This window comes from Brassica napus, chromosome C3 (assembly GCF_020379485.1).
Source record: "Brassica napus cultivar Da-Ae chromosome C3, Da-Ae, whole genome shotgun sequence".
Lineage (NCBI taxonomy): Eukaryota > Viridiplantae > Streptophyta > Magnoliopsida > Brassicales > Brassicaceae > Brassica > Brassica napus.
In genome coordinates this window covers 45094311-45120663 of record NC_063446.1, presented here as the reverse complement: position 1 = coordinate 45120663, position 26353 = coordinate 45094311, and the positions used below count along the sequence as shown (strand labels likewise).

The 26353-nt window shown below is 39.6% G+C and overlaps 1 protein-coding gene and 1 non-coding gene across 2 annotated transcripts; one reads left to right on the top strand and one right to left on the bottom strand.

Moving 5' to 3' along the window:
* The first annotated feature begins 12519 nt into the window (after nt 1–12519).
* LOC125584711 lies at nt 12520–12625 on the top strand. The gene has a single exon (XR_007321620.1). It is a non-coding gene; the product is annotated as a small nucleolar RNA R71 (small nucleolar RNA).
* A 9676-nt stretch (nt 12626–22301) lies between these two features.
* LOC106377196 lies at nt 22302–24890 on the bottom strand. The gene is made up of 2 exons (XM_013817378.3): nt 24786–24890; nt 22302–24195 (listed from the first exon to the last, which is right to left on the bottom strand). The coding sequence occupies exon 2, from the start codon at nt 24166–24168 to the stop codon at nt 23584–23586; it is 585 nt and encodes a 194-aa protein (XP_013672832.1). The 5' UTR covers nt 24169–24195; nt 24786–24890; the 3' UTR covers nt 22302–23583.
* Between the last annotated feature and the right edge of the window lie 1463 nt (nt 24891–26353).

Below are 26353 nucleotides of genomic sequence, written 5' to 3'. Positions count from 1 at the left end.
GGCCCAGCAGAACCAGTATCGATCGACACCGACCGGATACCATCGATCGACACTAACAAACCGGCATCGATTGACACTACAACTTCACCATTGATCAATACTACCGCATCACCATCGATCGACATTACCACTTCATCGTCGATCGACACTGGACGCGTATCAGAGCATAAGGAGTTCGATGTGTGTGGAAATCTTAGGGATGGAGATACCACCACGCGATCAGACAAGTCTGGGGGAAAGAAGAGGAGGAATTGGAAGAAGAGAAAAGGATCAAGGATGGTCCTCAGGTATCATTGACCCCTCACTTCTCAAATTGTGCCAGGAAATCCAGAGTGCACAGCACATCGACCGACGAGACCAGCTCGATATCGATCGACATCACTTCAGATCCAACGATCGATTGTCTCTTCATTGTGTCGAATGATTGCTCTAGCCATCGACCGATGAGACCACGTCACTATCAGTCGACAGCATTTCGTCAACAACGATCGATTATCACTTCATTGTGTCGATCGAAACTGAGCAGGTCATCGTTGTTAGTTGTTAAATTATGTACTTATGATTAATTCTCACCATAATTCCGACTGAATTTACACTGGGGACAGTGTAGTTTAAGTCTGGGGGAGGTTTACTGATAGTAATTTATTTATGAGTCTTATTAAAATGTTTTTCAAATTAAGTTATTATTGAGTCAAGAAGAGGATTATGAACTTATAGATTTTGCTAGATATCTAAGCACTCTTTAGCACCATTCTAGATGTTACTGATTGCAGATAGTACTAAAGATATTAAAGTGGATCAATCTGTCAACTATTCACACTTGCTGAGATTGTTTGAAGGAACCAAAGCTGACCTCCAACACTAAACCTGACGCAACTTCTTGTCTTGGGGCTTGGTATACATGGGATGAGATTCTTCAAACAAGTCTGGAAGGTAAAGCTTTGTGTAGATTTATCACCTTTTCTCTCTCTATTTCGACCCTAGATTTATAGTTAGAGATATTTATTTTCAAAAAAAAAAAAAAAACGAAAAAGAAAGAAAAAGAATAATATATATATATATATATATATATATATATATATATATATATATATATATATATATATATATATATGTGTGTGTTAGTTAGGTGGAATCTGAACATGACTTGGTGGCTACAACCATTAAGGCTTGCTTCATAAGGATTCTAACAAAAAGAATTCGAACGGGACTTGGTGGCGGCAATAATCAAGGTTCGATTCACATGAATTCTTGGATATAGGTCAAAAAGAAGTGAACATGACTTGGTGCTAACCACCATTAAGGCTTGATTCATGGAAGCTTGTCCAATCTTGGTCAATGATCTTGCAATATAAGCAGACTTTGACTAAAGAGAGAAATTAGTTGAGAGAAAAGATAGGAACTAACTTTTACCTGCAGATCCAGATACTTGTTTGAAAATCCTTGCATCATGTGATCGATACTCCCAAAGTAAAGCCTGCACTTTTATTTATGTTAAGAAATGAGGTTGGTAGAGGGAAATTTAAGACAGGATTTGCTACGTTGTTGGTTAGGTGAATTTGGTTGCTAAGCTACGATATGGTATAATGTGCTTTTGTGATTAGGACTTCTTAGATGTGGATTGAAATATTGTAGAGGTGATGATTCTAAGTTTTTAAATCAAGTGAGTCCCTGCTGTTTTCAAACCTTTTTCAGAGAGACTACCTGTGTGTTTTGCTTGAGGACAAGCAAAAGGATAAGTCTGGGGGAGTTGATAGACTATGGATTTTACCCACTTTTAGCCATGGTCTATAAGTGTTTTAATATATATTTACTACAATATAGAGTCTATTTAGAGTATTTACAGGTTCAGGTACATTCTGGAGAAATATGGTGATTTTGGATTCTTTTGAGGTGCAAAACTGCACAGACGCGTCAGATGTCTAGCTGTGGATGGAGATCTTCCCACCGATAGATTGAGTCCATCTTTTGAAAAACGATAGAGCTTTACGTTAGCTTTCTAATGCCACCGGTTTGAGGTCAATCGGCCTCCTGTAGCAGAGATTATGCCTGTTTTACTGAAGAGTGGTCAGTCTGCCTCGTGAGAGGAAGATGTTGAAGAGATGAAGGACTGTCGATCAATATCACAACATTAGTGTCAATCGACAGTGATGCCAGAATATGGGCTGAGCTTATTTTATGACCGACTGAAGCCCAGAAGCAACCCTAAACTAACAGAATACCCTTGGACGACGAGAAACCCTATTTATATTATTTATAAGCCATTGTTGACGGCTACGCTATTTAAGCTTTCTATTATTCATAATTCTAGGTTAGGAGAGAAGAGAGAAACTCCTTCAGAGTCCTCTTGGAACTCCATTGTTTTGGTTTTATTTATATTTTATGTTATTCATCTATTCATCTATGATTTCTGTGACAAACATCATGCATGAGTAGATCCACCTGTTATGTTTAGGAATTTCTAGGGTTTTGAATGAATTTCTGAATTATAAGACTGGTAGGATATCAGAAGATCTCTACATCAGGATTGCTTGTAATACTAGGATCTAGAGTAGTTGGAAAACCACGAGAGTGTGACTAATTGCTTGAACCTAGAATCATAGGACAATTGAGAGGCATGAGAGTGCAATCAATTAACGGAACCCGAATCCTACTGGATTAGATACCTAGGCGTATACGAAAGTTGGTTTAGGAATCTAGTTGAACATAATCGATCAGATCGATAACGCTTGCCTAAGGCAGTGTCGATCGACGCTTATACCATAGCATCGATCAACACTCAATCCGTAGCATCGATCGACGCTCATACCATAGCATCAATCGACGCTCGATCTGTGTTAACATGCGAGAGCTGAAACACTGAACTTAGTCAATAGATTAGACTCACAGCGAGAGCTGGTTCTCTTTTGCATTAGATATCGAGTTCTAGAATCAATCCTTAGCATTTATAGTTTAGAGTTCTAATAACCTGAATGAAACCCTAAGTCTAGTAACCATCCTTCCATCAAACAACCCTCTGCCAAGCTGAACAATTGTCTTGTTCAACTTGTTTACTGCTTTATTTACTGCTTTGCTATATTTATTTACTGCTTTACAAATTATTAGCCTAGATTAATCATATAACTATTAGATCTAATTGGTTCCCTAGCTCCCTTTGAATTCGATACCTAAGTACTACAATTCGACCTCTTATTTTAGAGAGTATAAATCACTCCTTATGGTACTTTGAGTGATACCAAATTTGGCGCCGTTGCCGGGGAGTTTTGATCGCCATTAGATCTTGTCTAGTTAGATTTAGTCTAGGTTTTACTACTGTTCACAAAAAAACTGATAAATTTTTTTTCTTGTGTTTCAGGTACATCCATATGAGTTCCAGAAGCAACAAGGGGATATGGCTCTTACTAGTAGAGCCACTGGATTTGGAACGTGTGATCCATAAGTATAAGAGGGCTGTCGACACCCTCCAAGCAGCGATTGGCAGCGTAGAAATCTAAGCGTCAATCGACACTATTCATCCAGCGTCGATCGATACTGTTCAACCTACGTTGATCGACACTATTCAACCTGTGTCGGAAAACACTGTTTGTCCCGGTACTGTTCATCGAGGTACTGTTCATCCTGGTACTGTTCATCCTGGTATTGTTCACCTCGACACTGTTCATCCGATGTCGATTGACACTATTCATCCGATGTCGATCGACACTGTTCATCCGACGCCGATCGACACTGTTCATTCCCCCGTCGTTCGACACTGTTCATCGCGGCACTGTTCACCATGACACAGTTCATCCGGGCACTGCTCATCCAAACATTGTTCATCCCGACACTGTTCATCCGGAGAAAAACGACACCACTTGCGGGGAGACAGAGAAGATCGAAGTGCTCATACTTACAGTCGACGAGAATGGGATGTTAAGAGACGAAGAAGGTCGCACTCGCAACAGCACACGACAATTGATTATTGGTCAGGGCGCTGTAATCCCTGATGTGATTGCTGTTGCTGAGATGAATAACCTTGACCTGAGCCGAGAGTGGTATGATTGGGTAGGTCAAGACCCTTTCCAGGGTCTTCCTCACCAAGATCCTAGAAACCACATCGAAGAGCTTGAGGATCTCGTGTCAAGGAGTGAACAGAATGAAGTGTCTGAATACCACATGCTCTGCAAGAACTTCTCCTATTCTATCTCTGGGGATGCATTCAGATGGTTCAGTCAACTGCAACCAGGATCTCTAACCAGCTGGGATGACATTGAAAGAGCCTTCCTTTACAAATTTCTTGATGATGCTGAAGCAACTCGAGAAAAGGAGAAAAATGATAAATGGGACAGGTTCTTGGCATCGTTAGATGCGGAGTATATGATTCCAGTACAGCTGCTCGACGACATTATGGCAAAAAGGGATGAACAACATGTGTCTAGAGAGATGAGCAGAGTAGAGGAAGCTGGTACTGAAGACTCGACCTCAACGTTTACCGAAGGCAAGACTTCAACGTCTACAGACGGCAGGACTTCAACGTCTACCGACGGTAGGACCTCAACGTCGACCGATGGCAGGACCTCATTGACCGACATCACGACCTCAACGTCGATCGACATCACGACCTCAACGTCAATCGACGTTACAAGCTCATCATCGATCGACGATGTAGACAGAGAAGTCCTTATGGAAGACTCCTTAGAGCTGGAGGAATGGCTTGAAGATATAGACAATAATTCGGAGAAGAAGCTTGATGACGATCAGTATACTTCGAGAGGAGATCTGGAAACTTCAAAGGCTAGCATTGGTCGACACCGACGGCAGGACCTAAACGTCTACAGACGGCAGGACTTCAACGTCTACAGATGGCAGGACTTCAGCCTGCACTTTTATTTATGTTAAGAAATGAGGTTGGTAGAGGAGAGTGTCAGACATGATTTGCTAAGTTGTTGGCAAGGTGTGAATTGCAATATTGTAGAGGTGATGATTCTAAGTTTTTTAAATCATGTTAGTCTCTGCTGTTTTCAAACCTCTTTCAGAGAGATTACCTGTGTGTTTTGCTTGAGGACAAGCAAAAGGGTAAGTCTGGGGGAGTTGATAGACCAAGAATTTTACCCACTTTCAGCCATGGTCTATAAGTGTTTTAATATATATTTACTACTATATAGAGTCTATTTAGAGTATTTACAGGTTCAGGTACGTTCTGGAGAAATATGGTGATTTTGGAGTCTTTTGAGGTGCATAACTGCCCAGACGCGTCAGATGTTTAGCTATGGATGGAGACCTTCCCACCGTTAGATTGAGCCCATCTGTTGACACAAGATAGATGTTTAAGTTAGATTTCCAATGTAACCGGTTTAAGGTCAATCAGCATCCTGTAGCAGAAGTTATTCCCGTTTTACCGAAGAGTGGTCAGTCTGTCTCGCAAGAGGAAGCTGTCGAGGAGATAAAGGATTGTCGATCGATAACACAGCATTGGTGTCGATCGACAGTGATGCCAGAACGTGGGTCAAGCATATTTCAAGACCATTTGAAGCCCAAAAGCCACACCAAGTTACCAAAATACCCTTCGACGACCAGAAACCCTATTTATGTTATTTATAAGCCATTGTTGACGGCTACGCTATCTAAGCTTTCTTTAATTCATTGTTCTTTGTTAGGAAAGAAAGGAGGAACTCCTTCAGAGTCCTCCTGGAACTCCATTGTCTTTGGTTTTTATATCTATTGCAATTTCATCTATTCTATCCATGATTTATGTGACAAACTTCATGTCAGAATAGATCCACCTGTTAGGTTTAGGGTTCAGATAGGTTATGAGGTATTAGCCCAAAATATAGAACTGGTAAGTTGTGATATTCATCATAGGATTGTTCTTACTGCTTGTGTTCTAGAGTCATGAACTAGAACCCTGATCTTAGAATCATTAGGCACAACGCCATCGCTTGGTCTTTTCTCTGAACTGAATTCTATTGAGCTAGGATTGCTAGAAACATACAAGAGTTGATTTAGGAACCTAAGTGAACACATATTCAACCCGATCGTAAAGCTTTCTATAAGCGTTATCGTTCGATGATCCAATAGATTAATCGATCGATATTGTGAAAGATGTATCGATCGATATTCCTATAGAATAATCGATCGACACTTTCTACAGATCAACATGCGAGAGCTGAGATCTTAGATCTAGTGATAGATAATCTAGACATGTGAGAGCTGGTAGTTTATTGTTATTGTTTGAGTTCTATAATATCTTACAAGCAACAATTAGTCTCTATATCATTATAATCCTGATTACTTGAATAGAAACCCTAGATCTAGCAAACCATCCTTCCATCAAACAAATCTTTGCCAAGCTGAACAATAGTCTTGTTCAACTTGTTTACTGTTTACTGTTTTGCTACCTATATTTCCTACTTTATAAACTATTTGCATAGCTTAATCGTATAACTATTAGATCTTTTGTGTGCCCTAGCTCTCTGTGGATTCGATCCCTAAGTACTACAACTCGACTTCTTATTTGAGAGAGTATAAATAACTTCTTAGAGTAATTTGAGTGATATCAAGTAGCATCAAGCTCAGGGATTGCAGCCCCCTGATCATCTATTCTCTGACCTGCTGCATTACGCAGATGACCCTCCTGGTCATATAGGTCTCTATTGTTGTCGCGTACTAGTATCAAAGGCGCAACCATACCTCGTGGCTCAGTATCGATCGATGTCCGAGATGGAATGTCGATCGATGTCGGATGAAAGATGTCGGTCGACGGAAGGTGAGTGTTGTCGGTCGATAGTGGTGAGCGAGTACCGGTCGACGGGACTGGTGTCTGGGTCGATGATGGTTGAGCAGAATCGAGCGACACAGAATTGTTGTTGTCAATCGATAAGGAGCGCGCTTCCTTGCGGATCGAGCGTTCCAAACTTGCAGGATCTGGTGAGAATATCAGTTGAGTTTCCTTGTTGCTTCTGGTACTGCTGGGCATGTACATGAAAATCCAAGAAAAAAAAATTATGTCAGAAACTTATCAAAAATTAGACAAAATAGGCGATTAAAGCTCCCCGGCAACTGCGCCAAATTTGATACCACTCAAATTACCTTAAGAAGTGATTTATACTCTCTCAAATAAGAGGTCGAGTTGTAGTACTTAGGGATCGAATTCACAGGGAGCTAGGAAACCTAAGGAATCTAATATGATTTGTTAAGCAAGAATGTTTTTTAGAGTTTTAAATATAAATTGCAGTTTTATATTGAACAAGTATTTGTTCAATAGCAAGTTTGAGGTTTTGGTGTTTAAAAAAGAAATAGCTAGACTTAGGGTTCTTATTCAGGAAAATTGGAATTATAATCCTACAGATGCCTGATGCTAAGAGTTTTCAAGGCTCCTAATCAAATGTTGTAGTATAAAAGATTGTCGAACCAATCCTAGGTGATTGTAAAGCAAAGGGAATGCAAATTAATGCTTAAGCTAAGTGCAATCCGATTTTAAAGATGGTATGAACTAAGAATTAATAATCTAATTCAATAAAGTAATGATCTTTCTTTCTCAATATGAAGCAAGAGGACTCATGGGGCTAGGCATTTGATCTTGGGTGATGTAGATCCAATCTAAGGGTGGCAAGCTATCAATCAAACACTTTCCTTATGCCTATACACTAAGCTAAACAAGCTCTATCTCTAGATGAATGTTCTTTTGGTAAAGCAACTCAAGCATCTAATCTCTTAGGTTGAATGTTACTAAAGCAAACATGGATAACAAGTCTAATAGCAATCTAAACTCCTTTAACAACTAATCTCTTAGGTAAAGCAAGCTAAAAGCATTGAAGAGCTGGTTAAGGCATTTCATCATACACCTTGTGGGCAGAAAATGCCTAGAGATCTATTTTAGTATGATCAAGACTAAAATAGCATTGAGAACCCTCAACAAGCATGGAAACAAGTAGATCTTACACTAAACACCCTAGATCTTCTCTAATCACCCTTAATCACCCTAGCCCAAGAATCCAAGATTAGTCTACTCACTAATAGACATGAATAACCCCAAAACCATGGATGATTCAAGGTTAAACATGATTAGAGAGCAAGATAATCAAGCAAAGATAAGAAATTATGATCAAGATTTGATCATTTTCCTAAAAGTGGCTTTTGATTAGATAGAAAACAAGATAAGTCCTAATTTTAGGTTTAGAGAGTATTTATAGGACTCCTAAAAACCTAGTGAGCCTCAAAAACAAGTCTGAGAAGGTCCAGCAAAACATGAAAAATTGACCAAATATAGATCTTGCGCGCGGGTTCGTGACCCCGCTCCAGTGGGTCGCTCCAGCTTCACAGCGGGTTCACCACCTTGCTCCGGGACGTCGCTCTGGCTTGCTTCGCACTTCATGGATTTGGCGCGCGATGTACCCACCTCGCTCCGTCTTGGTCGCTCCGGTTCTCGAAAGTTGTCGACGGGATGTTGGGCCCAGAGCGGGTACGCTACCTCCATGCGAGAGGTCACTCTGGTATAGAGCGGGTGTCATGCCTCGCTCCAGTGGGTTGCTCTATACTTCACTCGTCCAGAGCGGGTGCATCACCTCGCTCCAGTAGGTCGCTCCAGCTCCTCTACTCACCAAGATGATCATTTTCTACTCCTTAAGAGCCCAAATGTCTCCAAATACTTCCATAGCACTCTCCAACACCTAATAAGGACAATGCATGCAATATGGACTCTAAAGATGCCTAATTCCTAATCTATATGATCAAAATGTACAAGATATGAAGGCTAAAAACATGTAAATATGCAAGATATCAACTCCCCCACACTAGTCCTTTACTTGTCCTCAAGTAAACTTTTCAAAACACAAGGAGGAGAGATACAAATATGGGATCTTAGTCAAAATAAACACTCAATGCACTCAACTTGACATCCTAAAGAAACATAGCAAATAGCATGAACACACTCTCTTATTATACTCTAGTTTCTCTAGGCCTATAAATACTCTTATGTCTCTACACAATTTGCAATACTCATTAACTAACAAGTTCTTTAAACCAGCTCTCACATTGATTCACACACACACACACAAGGTGAATTCTCACAAACGGGCACATGATCTCAATCATTTGGCTAGGTAAACAATGGTCTAATATGAATGAAGAGAAGGATTCAAATGTTGTCATTTCAAGGTGGTTATCACTCAAGAACAAGGAGCTTGATCATTATGCAAAATTTATCTAAGACTAGAAGCAACTCATGCATACATAGATTCATTTTCATCATTCTCATCATTTTATTCGTTCAAAAAAATAAGTGATTACAAGTTCTACCCTTTTATCATCATCTCAAAACCAAAATAACACCCACTCACATCACTCACCCAATGAACAACTCTCTTTTTCTTTTGACTCAACCAACTAGGGACTTTAATTCACTTTTTACAACACTTAGCTCTAACTCTTTCTCATTTCCCTCCCCACCTTCTCTTTGATTCTTTTCTCTTTTTTTTTTTTTAATAAGCGGGAAGGTTCTTTTGTACATAATTTAGAGCTTCATACTTTCCTTTTGTCCCTAGAGTTTTCTTTTCTAATGACACTCTTTTGGTAATCTTTCTCATCTTTCTCACTCCCGAAACCCAAAATATTAACATTTAGAATACACGAACCCCTCTCACCATCCCCAAATGCTAGCTCATTATGCTAGCAAGAGATGATAACAAATCTATTTCGCCTCCAATACTCTCAAGATTTTGCATATGACAAGCTATCAAAAGAAGCCTCACTCATGCAATTCAATGTTTGGTCTCAAAGAATGACTAGAGTTGTAGGGTATGGAGTGCCATTTGGGTTAACAAAGATTGGTATAATGGAGTAAGATAACCCAAATGTGTATGAGATCCATGATCAAGTATGCAAGTGCCCATACGCAAGAGAGATTAAGTTCATTCAAGCCAAGTTCAGATTGGAGCTGATCTTAAGAACAATGCCAATATCAAGCAAGCAAATAAGTTTCAAGAAGAGTTTTCAAGGCTCGAAGCATGCAAGCCTTTCAAAAGATGCTTAAGCTACTTGATATGTTTAACTAGGGTGTCAAATTCAGTGCAAACCAATGTTCTATACAAGGCAATATCAATCAGCTGCTCCATATGCAAGTGAATGCATCCTATATGCTCTAGACTCAATCTTAAGAATGCAAGTGATGCAACTACATGATTCAAAAATTTGAATTTTTTTTGGTTTTCTATTCATATATGTATGTACAATGCAATGCACGAGACTCAAAATCATCAAAGCAAACATGATCAAATACTTGGTACCTCCCCCACACTTAAATCACACAGTCTCTGTGTGAGTAAGGGAGAGATACCCAAAGGAAAACAATATGCAAAGATAAAATGGTATATACAATGGAAAGGTTGGAGTGGTAACTCAAGCGGAGAGTGGAGGAGGAGGATCCTTCCCACTTTCAAGAGTGATGGTGAGGATTTGAGAGAGAAGCTTGATTGGATCATTCTGGAGCTGAAGAGTGATGATGGCCCTTGCACTTGAGAATGGCTTAGACCTTCCCTTGCACTTGATTTTGTATTCAATGGCCCCATCCTTAAGCTTCATTGGGTGGAGAGTGAGAGTGTGAGTAGTCTTATCAAGAGGTGGAGGATGAGGTTCTTTCACAATCTTCTTCTTGTCATGAGCAGACTTTGTGGCTCTACTCACCTCCTTCTTTTTAGCACTTTCCAAGTGCTCATCACACAACTCTTTAGAGGACTCTCCAGCAAGACCTTCTGTCTCAATACCAACCCCTTCAGTCTTGGTCTTCTCAATGGAAGATGCTCCACAAGTGATTGTTCCACAATACTCAACATTCATCTTTGGGGATTGTAGTGGATAGGAGACAGCTTTGTTCACATTTAGGAGTGTGACCTTCTTGTTGGTAAAGTCTATGCAAGCTCCCACTGTTGTAAGGAATGGAGTGCCAAGGATCAATGGGACTCTCTTCTCACTTGCCATCTTCAGAACAGTGAGGACTATAGGAATTTGTGCATGCTTCAATCTTCAAAGGGAAATCCTTGATGAGACCAATAGGAGTTGTAGAAGAGGAATCTCCAAACTGTAGGGAAGATGTGTTTGGCTTCATGCTCTCAATCCCTAGACTCTTCATCATCTCCATTGAGATCACATTCACCCTTGCACTAGAATCAACAAGAGCATCATCAAAAGTGAGCTTACCAAGGTAGCAAGGCAAGGTGACCATCCCTTGAGACTCAAGCTTAGGGACGGATTTTGGAGGGATTGGTGGATCAATCTTCAGAATGGAGATGTCCAAAAGTTTGGCCACTTTAGCTTGGTGGTCTAGAATGTCGTTGATGAGCATCATCTGGACATGAGCTTCACGCATACCCGAGATTTCTCGAAGCCTGACCCCAACAACACTAAGATCTTTCCTGAACTTGGAGAGCACCTTCTTCTGAGCTTTGGTGAGAACTCTTTGGGGGAAAGGGAGGTTATCATAGGGTGATAGCTCAACCTCAGTGGCTTCCTCTAGCTTAACCTTTGTCAGCTTGTTGTCAGCTCTCTTCTCAACTTGTTTCTCAGCCTTGTGCTCAGCTCTTTGCAGATTCATTGCTTCAACCTTCCTAGCAGCGTCCTTCACAATCTGTGCTTCAGCTGTGGCCACAACAAATCTCTCACCTTCCCCAAACATAGTTCCATATACTAGTCTTTCAATCTCATCCTCCCCTTTCTCATGATCACTCAGCTCAATCTCTGGAGAAGCAGTGGAGAAGACAACATTGCAAGACTCCTTGGGGTTCTTTTCTGGTTTCCCTGGTTGAGACCCCATTGGCTGCTTGGAGGATGAAAGTATAGAAGCAACTTGACTCTCCAAAGCTTTGAGATGAGAGGCAAGTTGCATGTACTTGTTGTTGAGGTCAGAATAGTTCTCATCAATCTTTGCATGGATGTTCTTGAACTCATAAATTATGGTCTTCTCATTGCTGGCCTGAAATTCCAAGAGTTGCTTGAACATAGAATCCACACTTGAATCTGGAGCTTGTGCTTGAGAAGAGCTTCCTTGAATCTAAGGAGACTGGTTGGCTTGAGGATAGTTCTGCTTGGCTTGGTAACCTCCTTGCTGATTGTTGTAGTAAGGCCTTTGCTGATAGTTGTTTTGGTACTAAAAAATTGGGCTCTTTCCTGTACCATGTGCCATTAGCGTTGATGAAGCACATCTCCTCTTGGCCTTCTAAACCATCAACCTCATTGACCTTAGGATGAACCTCTTGACTAGGACCACCCACAAAGTTCATCTGCTCCTGTTTAATTTGGTTGGAAAGAAGCAAATCCATCTTGTCTTGTAAGGACTTGATCTCTTTCTTTGTCTGCTGATCATCACTTCTGTTGACCCTATCATGCTCCTCACTGTAGACTGAGTCACTCTTGGCCATGTTCTCTACCAGTTCCTCTGCCTCTTCCTCAGTTCTTCCTAAAAAGAAACCATTGCTGGCAGTATCAAGCTAGTTTCTGAACTGTGGTAGAGCTCCTCTATAGAAGGTGCTAAGCAAACTCTCCTTGGTGAAGCCATGATGTGGGCATTGAGACCAATAGCCCTTGAACCTCTCCCATCCTTCACTAAATCCCTCTAGGTTCTTCTGCTGAAAGCTAGAGATCTCATTCCTGATCTGGCTGTCCTTGAGATAGAGAAGAACTTCTCTAGGAATGCCTTCTTGCACTCATTCCAAGTTGTGATAGAGTCACTTGGAAGAGTCTTCTCCCATTGGTGTGCTTTGTCTCCCAAAGAAAAAGGGAACAACTTGAGCTTGAAGGCATCTTCAGAAACACCATTGGTCTTGGACAAGCCACAATACTTATCAAACTTGTCGAAGTGATCAAATGGATCTTCAGCAGTACGGCCATGATACTTGTTGTTCTCTATGGTGTTGAGCAGCCCTGACTTGATCTCAAAGTTGTTGTTCTCCACAGCTGGTGCTCTGATTCCCTACCTATGACCATGAATGTGAGGTTGATCATAGGCTCCAATGGCTCAAGCTTGGCGTTGTGGATGTTGTGGCCTAAGGTTTGTAGCTCCTTGGGCCACTCCATCATGACGCTGATTCTGATTGTGCTCCATTTCAAACCCCAATCTCTGAAAGTGAGCCTGTTGCTCTTCTTCTCTTCTCTTTCTTGCTATCTCCCTCTCAAATGCAACTATGTCTTCAACTCTTGGAACTAGGCTTGATGAACCTCTGCTCCTCAAGTTCATACACCTGAAATGCAAAGGGAGAGGAGAAGGAGAATCAGTAATAAAATAAAAAAAAAATGACTTAGTCTCAAGCAAGTGACTAAATCACAATGTGACAATCAACCTAGAACTTGGCAACGGGGCCAATTTGATGTTAGGAGTTTTCAAGGCTCCTAATCAAATGTTGTAGTATAAAAGATTGTCGAACCAATCCTAGGTGATTGTAAAGCAAAGGGAATGCAAGTTCATGTTAAGCTAAGTGCAATCCGGTTTTAAAGATGGTAGAACTAAGAATTAATAAGCTAATGCAATAAAGTAATGATCTTTCTTTCTCAATATGAAGCAAGAGGACTCATGGGGCTAGGCATTTGATCTTGGGTGATGTAGATCCAATCTAAGGGTGGCAAGCTATCAATCAAACACTTTTCTTATGCCTAGACACTAAGCTAAACAAGCTCTATCTCTAGATGAATGTTCTTTTGGTAAAGCAACTCAAGCATCTAATCTCTTAGGTTAAATGTTACTAAAGCAAACATGGATAAAAAGTCTAATAGCAATCTTAACTCCTTTAGCAACTAATCTCTTAGGTGAATCAAGTTAAAAGCATTGAAGAGCTGGTTAAGGCATTTCATCATACACCTTGTGGGCAGGAAATGCCTAGAGATCTATTTTAGTATGATCAAGACTAAAATAGCATTTAGAACCCTCAACAAGCATGGAAACAAGTAGATCTAACACTAAACACCCTAGATCTTCTTTAATCACCCTTAATCACCCTAGCCCATGAATCCAAGATTAGTCTACTCACTAATAGACATGAATAACCCCAAAACCATGGATGATTCAAGGTTAAACATGATTAGAGAGCAAGATAATCAAGCAAAGATAAGAAATTATGATCAAGATTAGATCTTTTTCCCAAAAGTGGCTTTTGATTAGATAGAAGACAAGATAAGTCCTAATTTTAGGTTTAGAGAGTATTTATAGGACTCCTAAAAACCTAGTGGCCCTAAAAAAAAAGTCTGAGAAGGTCCAGCAAAACTTGAAAAATCGACCAAATATAGATCTTGCGCGCGGGTTCGTGACCCCGCTCCAGTGGGTCGCTCCAGCTTCACAGCGGGTTCGCCACCTCGCTCCGGGACGTTGCTCTGGCTTCCTTCGCACTTCATGGATTTGGCGCGCGATGTACCCACCTCGCTCCGTCTTGGTCGCTCTGGTTCTCGAAAGTTGTCGACGAGATGTTGGGCCCAGAGCGGGTACGCTACCTCGCTGCGAGAGGTCGCTCTGGTACAGAGCGGGTGTCATACCTCGCTCCAGTGGGTCGCTCTACACTTCACTCGTCCAGAGCGGGTGCATCACCTCGCTCCAGTAGGTCGCTCCAGCTCCTCTACTCGCCAAGATGATCATTTTCTACTCCTTAAGAGCCCAAATGTCTCCGAATATTTCCATAGCACTCTCCAACACCTAATAAGGACAATGCATGCAATATGGACTCTAAAGATGCCTAATTCCTAATCTATATGATCAAAATGTATAAGATATGAAGGCTTAAAATATGTAAATATGCAAGATATCAATGCCTAATGAGTTGCATGCATGATAATGTAAAGCTCAACTACTTGATCAAGAAGTCAATCAGCTCTCGCATGTATTGACTTGTCTATTAACTAGATCTAATGATCTCAACTGTCGTTATTTTGATCAATAGAAAGTGTCGATCGATAATCCTATAGGGATATCGATCGATACACCTTTTGCACCGTCGATCGATTATTCAAGTGTGATATCCATCGACGCGCTCTAGTCAAGCTTTATCCACAGGTTGAATGAAGGCTTACTAAGCTCACTAGATCAGCTCTCGCCTTGCTCATAGCAAGAAACATAGTTCTATTAGAATGTTTTCAGGATGAGAATAAAGCTCTCGCTTTTATCAATCAATCCAAGGGCAGGTTCTAGGTAGCTAATCTAGACACATGCATTATTGAACAATCCTAAAAATGATTATCACAACTCAGCAATCTATAGTTGGGGCTAATCTCTCCTAACCTATTTAAACCCTAAAATCTAACAATGGAACTACTCAGGCATGGCTAAGCAATTCATATCAGTAGTTAAGTATAAAAACTTCATTAAGAATAGTAAATAGATATTAATGGAGTTCCAATCAAAAATTATAACTTTGGATCTTCTCTCCAATCTATCAAAATCCTAAAAACCTTTGCTGTGAAAATAGTAAAATAATGAAATCACACTTTGCCTCTAACATGGCGGCAAAGCTTATATAATTAGGGTAAAACTCGTCAGGGGTAATCTTGTAAAATGTGAAGTCTTGGGCTTCAAGTCGGCTGTGACCAAATGGGCTTTCTGCGCGCTTCGCTGTCGATCGATACCAAGACATGTGTATCGATCGATTCTTACTCTCCAATATCGACCGATTGTCGAGCTCGATGGTCATCTCGGGTGCTTGCTCTAAATATCTCCAAAATGCTCCAAAATCATCACTTATCTCCAAAACACTCTTGATCTTATAAATATAATAAATAGATTCTATAATATAATAATTATTAGTAAAAACACCTATAAACTATGGATGAAAATGGGTCAAATCCATAGTCTATCACATGACAAGATCCCCATCGATCGACACTCAACCTCATCAACGAAAATGAAAACGAGCATCGACCGACACTGCCTACTACAAATCGATCGACACTGAATTCAACCGTGCACGAGAAGGAGACTACTCGATTGGCAGTTGCGCAGATGAACACCACCACGAAAGCTTTGCAGTAGAAACAACAATCTTTGCACCAGGAGAAAATAAACTACAAGACGGTTTCACAGACGAGGAGCTTCTCAACATGCAAAGACGCGATGAAACATATCAGATTCGAGCAAAAGCTGCTTGGGAAAGAATTCGTTTCAGCTATCCGATCAACAGGGCAATCCGCCCATCGATCGACACCCGTCGTCCACAATCGATCGACATCAACAATACAACGTCGATCGACAACCATCCAATACTGAAAACCACTGTAAGCGAAAAAGATAAATTCGATAACCAGTATCTAACTCCAGACGAATTTGATATTTTCAGGGACCCAAATGGCTACGCAAAAGCAATAGACGGATGCACACTATACGTATCTCGAGAAGATATTGTTGATATCCTTCAGACAGCCAATGGAGCAGACAATCTGTTCATGCATCAACGCAACAATCCAGAACAGAAGGCTACAAAGGAGTCCTATGACACAGTTGGTGGCATAAACAAAGGCTTCATACAAAGATCTCGCCATACAACTCAACCATCGATCGACGTTGACGTCCCAACATTGGTCGACAGACAGCCAGAATTCGGCATAAGAGCCTTTGATTTCTACGGTACCCGACGATTCTACTGGGAAGAGAAGAATGAGTATGGAGTTTACAGAGACGATCGAAGATACGCCAGAGATCTAGATGGACACACCATTCCTGTTCACAACAAGGATAGCAGAAGACTTCTGGAAAAAGCTTCAAGAGATGAGCCAGCCTACATCTGTCTTCCGGAACATGCTAGCCTATTCACACAGACAAAACTAGTACAAGAGATCTACACCAATGACGAGATCAATGAGATGTTCTATGGAGTCTGTGGTGAACAAGAGAAGAACAAAGAAGCTTTCCAGATGAAACTTGATGGTGTCTACTATTCATTGAATGATAGTATCAGTTGGCTAACTACTTGCATTGAGGAGAAGACGCAAGACATAGCCAGAATTCAGCACGCCACCGACGTTCCTCGACCTCCATTGATCGACAGAAGACAACATACATCGATCGACAGGCATCACCACACATCGATCGACAACCGCATGCAAGCATCGGTCGACGACAATCCACCACACCCACATACGATGATGTCTCAACAAAATTTTTACACCAAGGAAGAAATAGATCAGTTGGTAGAAGGGATCTATAGAGCTCCGGAAACTACAGAAGAGAGGCTTGATGGGAGATGTGATGACATCTATTTCCCAATGGATCTTAACATTAGTGCTTTGACTTCCAAGATTGAAGCTATACAAGGGGAATTGGTGGAGATTCAGAGTTGCATTGCCCGTCGACCAGAAGAATCGTCATTGATCGACAGACGCAACAACAAATCGACCGACATTCATCATCGAACATCGATCGACAGACGTAACAACAAATCGACTGACATTCATCATCGAACATCGGTCGACGACCCTACAAACCGAGGCCGGCTAGTACCAAAGATGACATCAGACATGTCCGACACACATTACCATGGAGAATAGATCGCAGCTGACACTTACGCCACACTTAGAAGACATCAGTTCAACCTTGAGATTCTTGGTGAAAGATTCCAAAGGATGGAAAACACAACTGCAACAATGAAAGAAAAATGGGGCAGAGGGGATGAAGCAATGAGATACTTCACTGGTACATGGTTCAACAAGCGCAAAAAAGAGATGGATACTTGTTTTCCAACAAGTCCCAGTTCTCAACACTACTAGCCCAATCACCTCCAAAGTCAAGCTAAATGACTATAACGAAGCGCTAAGTGGGAGGCAACCCACTATTAAGTAAATTTATTAAGTTTTTATTAATATACTATTTATGTTGGTTTTTAATTATTGCAGGTTATAAAAAAAAAAAAAGAACCGAGTAGACGATTGCCGTGAGTATCGACCGACAAGAAACTGTTGACATCGATCGACATAGCCTTACCTGCGGCGACCGATATCAACATCCTTTCATCGGTCGACATATATTCCGGTCTGGTATATCGTTCTTACTTGTTACATTGAGTCCTTATGATTTAATTCTAACCATAACTCCGACTGAATTTACACTGGGGACAGTGTAGTTTTAAGTCTGAGGGAGGTTTACTGATATTTATTTACTTATTAGTCTTATTAAAATGTTTTCCAAAATAAGTTATTATTGAGTCAAGAAAGGGATTATGAACTTTTATATTTTTGCTTGATATCTAACCACTCTTTAGCACCATTCTAGACTTACTAATTGCAGATAGTACTAAAGATACTAAAGTGGATCAACCTGTCAACTATCCACTCTTGCTGAGATTGTTTTGAAGGAACCAAAGCTGACCTCCAACACTAAAACTTGACACAACTGCTTGTCTTGGGGCTTGGTATACATTGGATCGGATTCTTCAAACAAGTCTGGAAGGTAAAGCCTTGTGTAGTTAGATTTATCACCCTTTCTCTCTCTATTTTCGAATTATAAAAAGAAAAAAAAAAATATATATATATATATATATATAATATTTTATAATATATATAGAGGTTTATTAGGAAGAAATTCGAACAGGAGTTGGTGGCTACAACCATTAAGGCTTGCTTCATAAGAATTTCATAGGTAAAGGATTAGAACATGACTTGGTGGCTACAACCATTAAGGCTGGCTTCACAAATAATCCTAGGATATAGGTCAAAAAAAAGTGAACAGGACTTGGTGGCAACCACCATTAAGGCTTGATTTATGGAAGCATGTACAATCTTGGTCAATGATCTTGCATATAAGCAGACTTTGACCAAGAGAGAAAATTAGTAGAGAGAGAATATGAACTAATGTTTACCTGCAGGTCCAGATTCTTGTTTAAAAATTCTTGCATCATGTGATCGATACTCCCAAGGTAAAGATACTACACTTTTATTTATGCTAAGAAATGAGGTTGGTAGAGGGGAATGTCAGACAAGATTTGCTAAGTTGTTGGTTAGATGAATTTGGTTGATAAGCTAGGATATGATATAATGTGCTTTTGTGATTAGGACTTCTTAGATGCGGATTGCAATATTGCAGAGGTGATGATTCTAAATTTTAAATCATGTGAGTCCATGCTGTTTTAAACCTCTTTTGGAGAGACTGCCTTTTTGTTTTGCTTGAGGACAAGCAAAATGGTAAGTCTGGGGGAGTTGATAAACTATGGATTTGACTCATTTTCATCCATAGTTTATAGGTGTTTATACTAATAATTATCATATTATAGAGTCTATTTATTATATTTATAAGATCAGAAATGATTTGGAGATAAGTGATGATTTTGGAGTATTTTGGAGATATTTGGAGTAAGCACCCGAGATGACCATCGAGCTCGACCATCGGTCGATATTGGAGAGGAATAATCGATCAATGTTCATGTCTTGACATTGATCGACAGCGAAGCGCGCAGAAAGCCCGTTTGGTCACATCCGACTTGAAGCCCAAGTCTTCACCATTTTACAAGATTACCCCTGACGAGTTTTAACATAATTATATAAGCTTTGCCACCATGTTAGAGGCAAAGTGTGATTTTCTTGTTTTATTATTTTCACAGCAAAGGTTTTTAGGATTTTGATAGATTGGAGAGAAGATCCAAAGTTATATTTTGTGAGTGGAACTCCATTAATATCTATTTACTATTCTAATGAAGTTTTCTTACCTAATTGCTGTTATGAATTGCTTGGCCATGTCTGAGTAGTTTCATTGTTAGATTTTAGGGTTTAAATAGGTTAGGAGGGATTAGCCCCAACTATAGATTGCTGAGTTGTGATAATTATCATTAGGATTGTTCATTAATGTCTGTTTCTAGATTAGCTACCTAGAACTTGCCCTAGGATTGATTGATAAAAGCGAGAGCTTCATTCTCATCCTGAAAACATTCTAACTGAGCTAAGTTTCTTGCTATGAGCAAGGCGAGAGCTGATCTAGTGAGCTTAGTGAGCTTAGTAAGCTACCATTCAACCCGCGCATAAAGCATAACTAGAAGCGCGTCGATCGATATCATTATTGAATAATCGATCGACAGAGCAAAAGGTGTATCGATCGATATCCCTATAGGATTATCGATCGACACTTTCTAGTGATCGACATACGAGAATTGAGATCGTTGGATCTAGTTAATAGACAAGTCAAAACATGCGAGAGCTGATTGACTTGTTGATCAAGTAGTTGAGCTTTACATTATCATGCACGCAACTCATTAGGCATCTGTAGGATTATAATCCCAAGTTTCCTGAATAAAAACCTTAAGTCTAACTATTTCCTTTTAAGCACCAAAACCTCAACCAATCTATTGAACAAACACTTGTTCAATATAAAACTGCAATTTACATTTAAATCTCTAAAGCCATCTTGCTTAACCAATCATATTAGATTTCTTAGGCTCCCTAGCTCCCTGTGAATTCGATCCCTAAGTACTACAACTCGACCTCTTATTTGAGAGAGTATAAATCACTCCTTAGGGTAATTTGATTGATATCAGTACCGCGTCCATATAATGTTAATATTGTGCGTTCAATGTGGATTCACAGGCACAAATTTGACGCGGAAGGCATTCTACGACGACATAAATCACGTCTGGCGAATGGAAAATCACAGCAACCAGGAATTGACTGTGATGAAACATTTAGTCCAGTTGTTAAACCAGCGACATCCCGCCTCGTGCTGGACCTTGCCCTGTCTAAGAAATGGCCAATCCACCAGCTCGGCGTCAAGAACGCGTTTCTCAATGGTGACCTTGAGGAAACAATTTATATGCACCAACCATTGGGTTTCAAAGATGAAACAAAACCTGATCATGTATGTCTCTTGCACAAAGCTCTATATGGTCTTAAGCAAGCTCCCCGAGCGTGGTATCAACGTTTTGCCTCTTTTGCAAAACGCGTCGGTTTCAAGCAAAGCAACAGCGACTCATCTCTTTTCATTCATCACAGCAGCTCAGGAACAGCTTATCTCCTTCTCTACGTTGACGACATCTTACTCACCGCCTCGTCTACAAAGCTTCTTGACTCCATCATCACTTTCCTCATTGCAGAATTTGCAATGACTGATCTTGGAAAACTTCATTTCTTCCTTGGCATCTGCATCAAATACAATGACGCTGGTATGTTTTTGCAACAAAATACGTACTTTATGGAGATCCTTCAGCGAGCAAATATGTCAAATTGTAATCCCTGCACAACTCCAGCGGATGCGCGAGCTAAACTATCAGACGAAGGCAGCCCTCCGATGTCGGACCCCACCTTATATCGAAGTCTGGCCAGCGCTCTTCAATATCTCACCTTCACCAGGCCCGACATCTCTTTTGCAGTACAGCAAGTTTGTCTCTTCATGCACGCACCGCTTGAATCCCATTACAATGCCTTGAAGCGCATCCTTCGCTATCTTAAAGGAACCTTGGGCCATGGCTTGCAACTTACACCAAACACATCTCAGACTTTCACTGCCTACTCTGACGCCGACTGGGCAGGTTGCCCATCGACAATACGCTCAACCTCTGGTTACTGCATTTTCCATGGTGACAACTTAATCTCATGGTCTTCCAAACGTCAGCAGACCGTCTCGCAATCCAGCGCAAAAGCGGAATATAGAGGTGTCGCAAATGCTGTCGCTGAAGTCACATGGTTAAGAAGCCTCCTACTCGAGCTCCACTGCCCCCTGCCGACTGCAACAATCTTCCACTGCGATAATGTAAGTGCCGTTTATCTCTCCACGAACCCAGTTCAACACCAACGCACAAAGCACGTGGAGATTGACATACATTTCGTCCAGGAACGCATCGCCATAGGACATGTTCGAGTTCTTCATGTACGATCCTCAAGCCAGTACGCATACATCTTTACAAAGGGTCTTCATTCACCTATCTTCTTGGAATTCAAATCCAGTCTACGCGTGTCTAAAGACCAGGCTTCGACTGAGGGGGAGTGATAGACTAGGAATATTGTACTTTCCGTATATTGTACAGATGCCCTAGTCATACGATTGTATATATACTTTACATAATGCAATATACCAAGGCAAGGGTTTTGCCAAGTAACATAAACCTGAGAATCGTTAGTGGATCCTAAATCATAACTCCAGCCAACACTAACATACAACTGTCTCCCCATTGTCCAAGCCGTGGATTCTCTACATCTAACCCACATCTGCCACATAGAGCATTTAAACCTATAACTAAAAGAACCAGTATTAATCATAACCTTTAAGTTTGAGAATACGCATCCCAGCCCCTGTTCATAATCTAGGAACAACAAGCATATAAAACCAGAACAGACCATATTCCTGATCCCAAATATATGACCATACTGACCAATTTTCATAAGAGAGCCTTAGAAAATGTAAGCAACCATTGAATTCAAGAACTCAAAGATCCCCCAGAACCAACAACTCAAAACAACAATATTATTCCATTGCTTAACCACGAAAGAAAGCTTCACCAACAACCATGAAAACAACGAAGAAACTAAAACCATGATACCCTTAGAACCAAATACAATGCAAATGCTCATAGAGCTTATTATAAAATTAAAACATCGAAAAACATAATGCAATCCCTGCATGCTTGATCTCACTGGTATGAAGACTTTATCCATAAAATTAAGATTTTTGATGACCATGTTTCGGGTTTGAAGTGCCCTTACTCTCCGGTTGTTTGCTGTTATCTCCTTGGTGAGATCCAGTCTTAGCTGCAGCTCGTTTGCGTGGTGAAACCAGCGCGCTGGCTATCCTCGTCTTGGTGCTTCCTGCAGTATTTATCGTGGGCTTGAACAACCTCTTACGTGTTCCTTGCTTCTTCGCAATGTACTCTGCAGCCGGGCCTTTCTCTTCCTCAGCAGGAGCCAGCTCTTCTTCTTCTGGACTATTGACTCCATTATCCTGACCCTTAATCTCTTCATCAGCAAGAGCCAGCTCTTCTTCTTCAGAAAGATTCTTTAGAAAATCCTCTGCGTCCATATCGATCCCATTCTCAAGTAAATGAGCCTTGATCTCATCCAGCTCCATCTCCATCTCCTAAACCTAACTGTTCCTCTAGCAAGCCCTGAACCATTTGTAATCATTTTACCTCATCAATAGGATCTGAGATGACTATGTTCCATCCGCCTGAGTTTTGGACAGTTCTTCTTGAAAATTTTGAGATGGTAAAGTTGTAACACACTCCGCAGCATTCCCAATTTCCCCCTCCTCTCGAGCTTCCACACCTGATCCCCTTGAGTTCTGTTGATCTCTCTTCGGTCCAGGTGAAGATGTAGTTCGTCCATCCTGTCGTCCAGGCCTTACTTCCTCTCTCCGAGCAGGTCAATAACGAGTTCACCATCTCCTCTGTAGTTTCCACCAGTAGTAGACGACCTCTTGTTCCCTCTCTCCGGGACCCTCCTCCATTTAGAATCCACCTCCTCCACCAACTTGCCCTTGCCCTTACCGTAATTAACCCGACCGTCTCTTTATTTGTTCTGTTGATTCACACTGCCATTAATGACCACCCTCTGTTGCTCCTAGCTCGATCATCGTGCTTCCCACCATTTCCTTCTCTAAACTCCCTCTTCTGCTCCGGACTCTTCTTGATATTCTTCATACCTAAGGGGCATTTTTCTTCTCTATGGCAGCGCCTAGAACATACTTAGTAGTAACCAAAGAGCTTCTCGTATCTCAACGAGACGAGCTTCCTCGTCGTCGTAGAACTCTCCTCCTTTGAAGTCCACTGAGGTTTCAAAACAAATCTCTTTAAAAGCATCAACCACCACTTGAACACGAGAGTGTTTCAAATTAACATCAACCGTCCTTCCAATGGCATCACCAATGCTTTCGAATGTGGGAGCTGCCACCGGAATACCTAATACACGAATCCAAAAGGTGATTTCTGACTGGTAGAGTTGAGACTTCTTTGGTTGCCAACGTGCCAAGGAAAGCATCCAGTAGTCAAAATGGAAAGGTTGAAGCTTCAGGACCACGTCAATGTCCTCCTCCTTCTCGAAATCAAACTGAAACTTGCCAAATCCCAAGTCTGTACCGACAACCCGCTCCTCCGGGTTCCAGATTTTTGGAATATTCACAATCAACACCTTCATGTCTTGTTTCTCCGGGTACATGCACCTTCCAATCAAGGTTATGGAGAAGGTCTTGGTGAGAGTTGAGTTATCGAAATGAGGCACCGAGATCTTCATCCTTTTGCGGGTACCCTCTCCGTTCTTCATATCACCAACGTTGCCCAACAACTGACTCTGTGTCATGACAGAGAAAGAAAAAGAAAACCTTGTATTTTAGAGTAGATAATCGAGGAAATTCCCGACAATATGATACCACCAACAGTAAACCCCATAGTCCCTTTATATTGATCCCAATTCTTCATCTCTCTGCTCCAAAGATTTTCCCCGATAAAATCGTATTCTTTATTGTTAATGCTATCAATCTCAATCTCCTAATAGAACCCATACAAACACAATCTCAATCTCCAATCCCATATTTTCCATATTGTCTCATTATCAATTCCACCATAGATCTCTATTCGAAATGCCTCCATATCACCGAATCCATGATTGATTCTTCCAATTTCGTATATACATAAAAAACCCTTATTCTAAAGGAATCAGAGATGATAAGGCAAGGACTTTGGTGATAGGAATCTGAGATTTTCTTCAGATCTTCGATGTGTTGTGCGGATCATAGACAAAGGGATATTTTTGGGAGTTTATGGAAATTCAGGATAATAGAGATTCGTAAATTCTACTATAAACATCCAGAATACAAAAATTTGATGATTCCAACAAGTAAATTCTTAGCTTTTTATGTATTCCAATCCACTCCTCCTCACCGATTTCGGGATCCCTTCGTCGAGAAACCATTGAAACCGTAGATCGTCTTCTGCATCGCCTCCGTTTTTTTTTCCACTTGTGATATTTTTACATTTAGATTGGAAGTCACGCAAATATACCTATATTTAATTCTCATGACAAATTACTTTTATTCTTGAGGATTAATATTTAAGTCATTATGATTAACAATAAAAGGAATGAAATTACTATTAGAAAATATTTTTCACAATCTAACCACGTGAAACATAACTCATGGAGTACATCTCACGTAAGTATTTAATACACAACAATTTATTTTGACAAAATAATGTAGTACATGTCACGTAAGTATCTTATAATATTCAATATCCTTCTATATATTAACTAAGAAGTGAATTAAGTGATTTCTGCTGACGTGTCGCTCATAGGAGAGCTTTCCAGTTAATTGTTATAATTTGATTGGTTGATAGTTTTTAATTTTTTGTTTATTTAAATAAAGTTTTTAAAAGGAAACAAACCGAAGAATTATATAATCTAATATATGTTTCCGAACATACAATTAAACATCTTAAATATAGATGAATTAATATAATTTACTTATAGAAAACATTAAATATCATAGATTACATTATGTAAATCGATAATCCCCATCTTCCTATATATTAATTGAGAAGTCACTTTAGTGATTTATATGCTGACGTGTCACTCATAGAAGAGTTTTCCAATTAATTGTTATAATTTGATTGGTTGATGGTTTTTTATTTTTCATTTATTTAATTAAATTTTTTAAAAGGTAACTATTCATAGAATTACCTAATCTAATCTATGTTTCCAAACACACAATTAAGCATCTTAAATATAGATGAATTAACATAATTTGTTTATAGAAATAATTAAATATCTAGATTACATTATATAAATTGATAAGATACATATAAATACATATTATTCTATAGAAACAATTATAAAAATGGTTTTATTATGTTTGTATTTGTAGTGAATAAAATAAATCATAGATTTTAGAAAAATAATTAATCTAAACTTAATAACATTAATTAAATTCACTCATTCACTATATATATAGTATAAAAATGTGTCAAATGAAAATATATTCAATCATTTTCCAATGACAATGTGATATCATATATGCATTATCAGTTTTAGAAATGATTAAATTTTTTTTTTATATTTTAAAACATAAAAATTATATGGTAAGTTATTTAAAAGTATATTAATCAAGAAAACGTTTATTTAATTCATCTATTAATCTAAACAGATGAATTAACATTATTATATGGTAAGTAATTTAAAATTATATTATTTAGTAATTCATTTAATTTATTATATGGTAAGTCATTTAATTATATTAATCAAAGTATTTTTCACAGGATTTTTCTAGAATTAATAATCTATTAATATAATTCATATAGCTTGGATTATAGTAAAATTAGCATGCTTATTTTTAATAGGAAAAAAAGCAGACATAAATAAAAGAACAAGAGAGAAGAATATTAAAATATATTTGTTATATTCTTAATATTTTATATTCTTATGTATTTAATTTTTATTTTTTTGTCGAGGTACATGT

Excerpts from the sequence above, each read along its gene's own strand:
- LOC106377196 (XM_013817378.3), bottom strand. The coding sequence starts at position 24,168 with ATGAAGAACGGAGAGGGTACCCGCAAAAGGATGAAGATCTCGGTGCCT.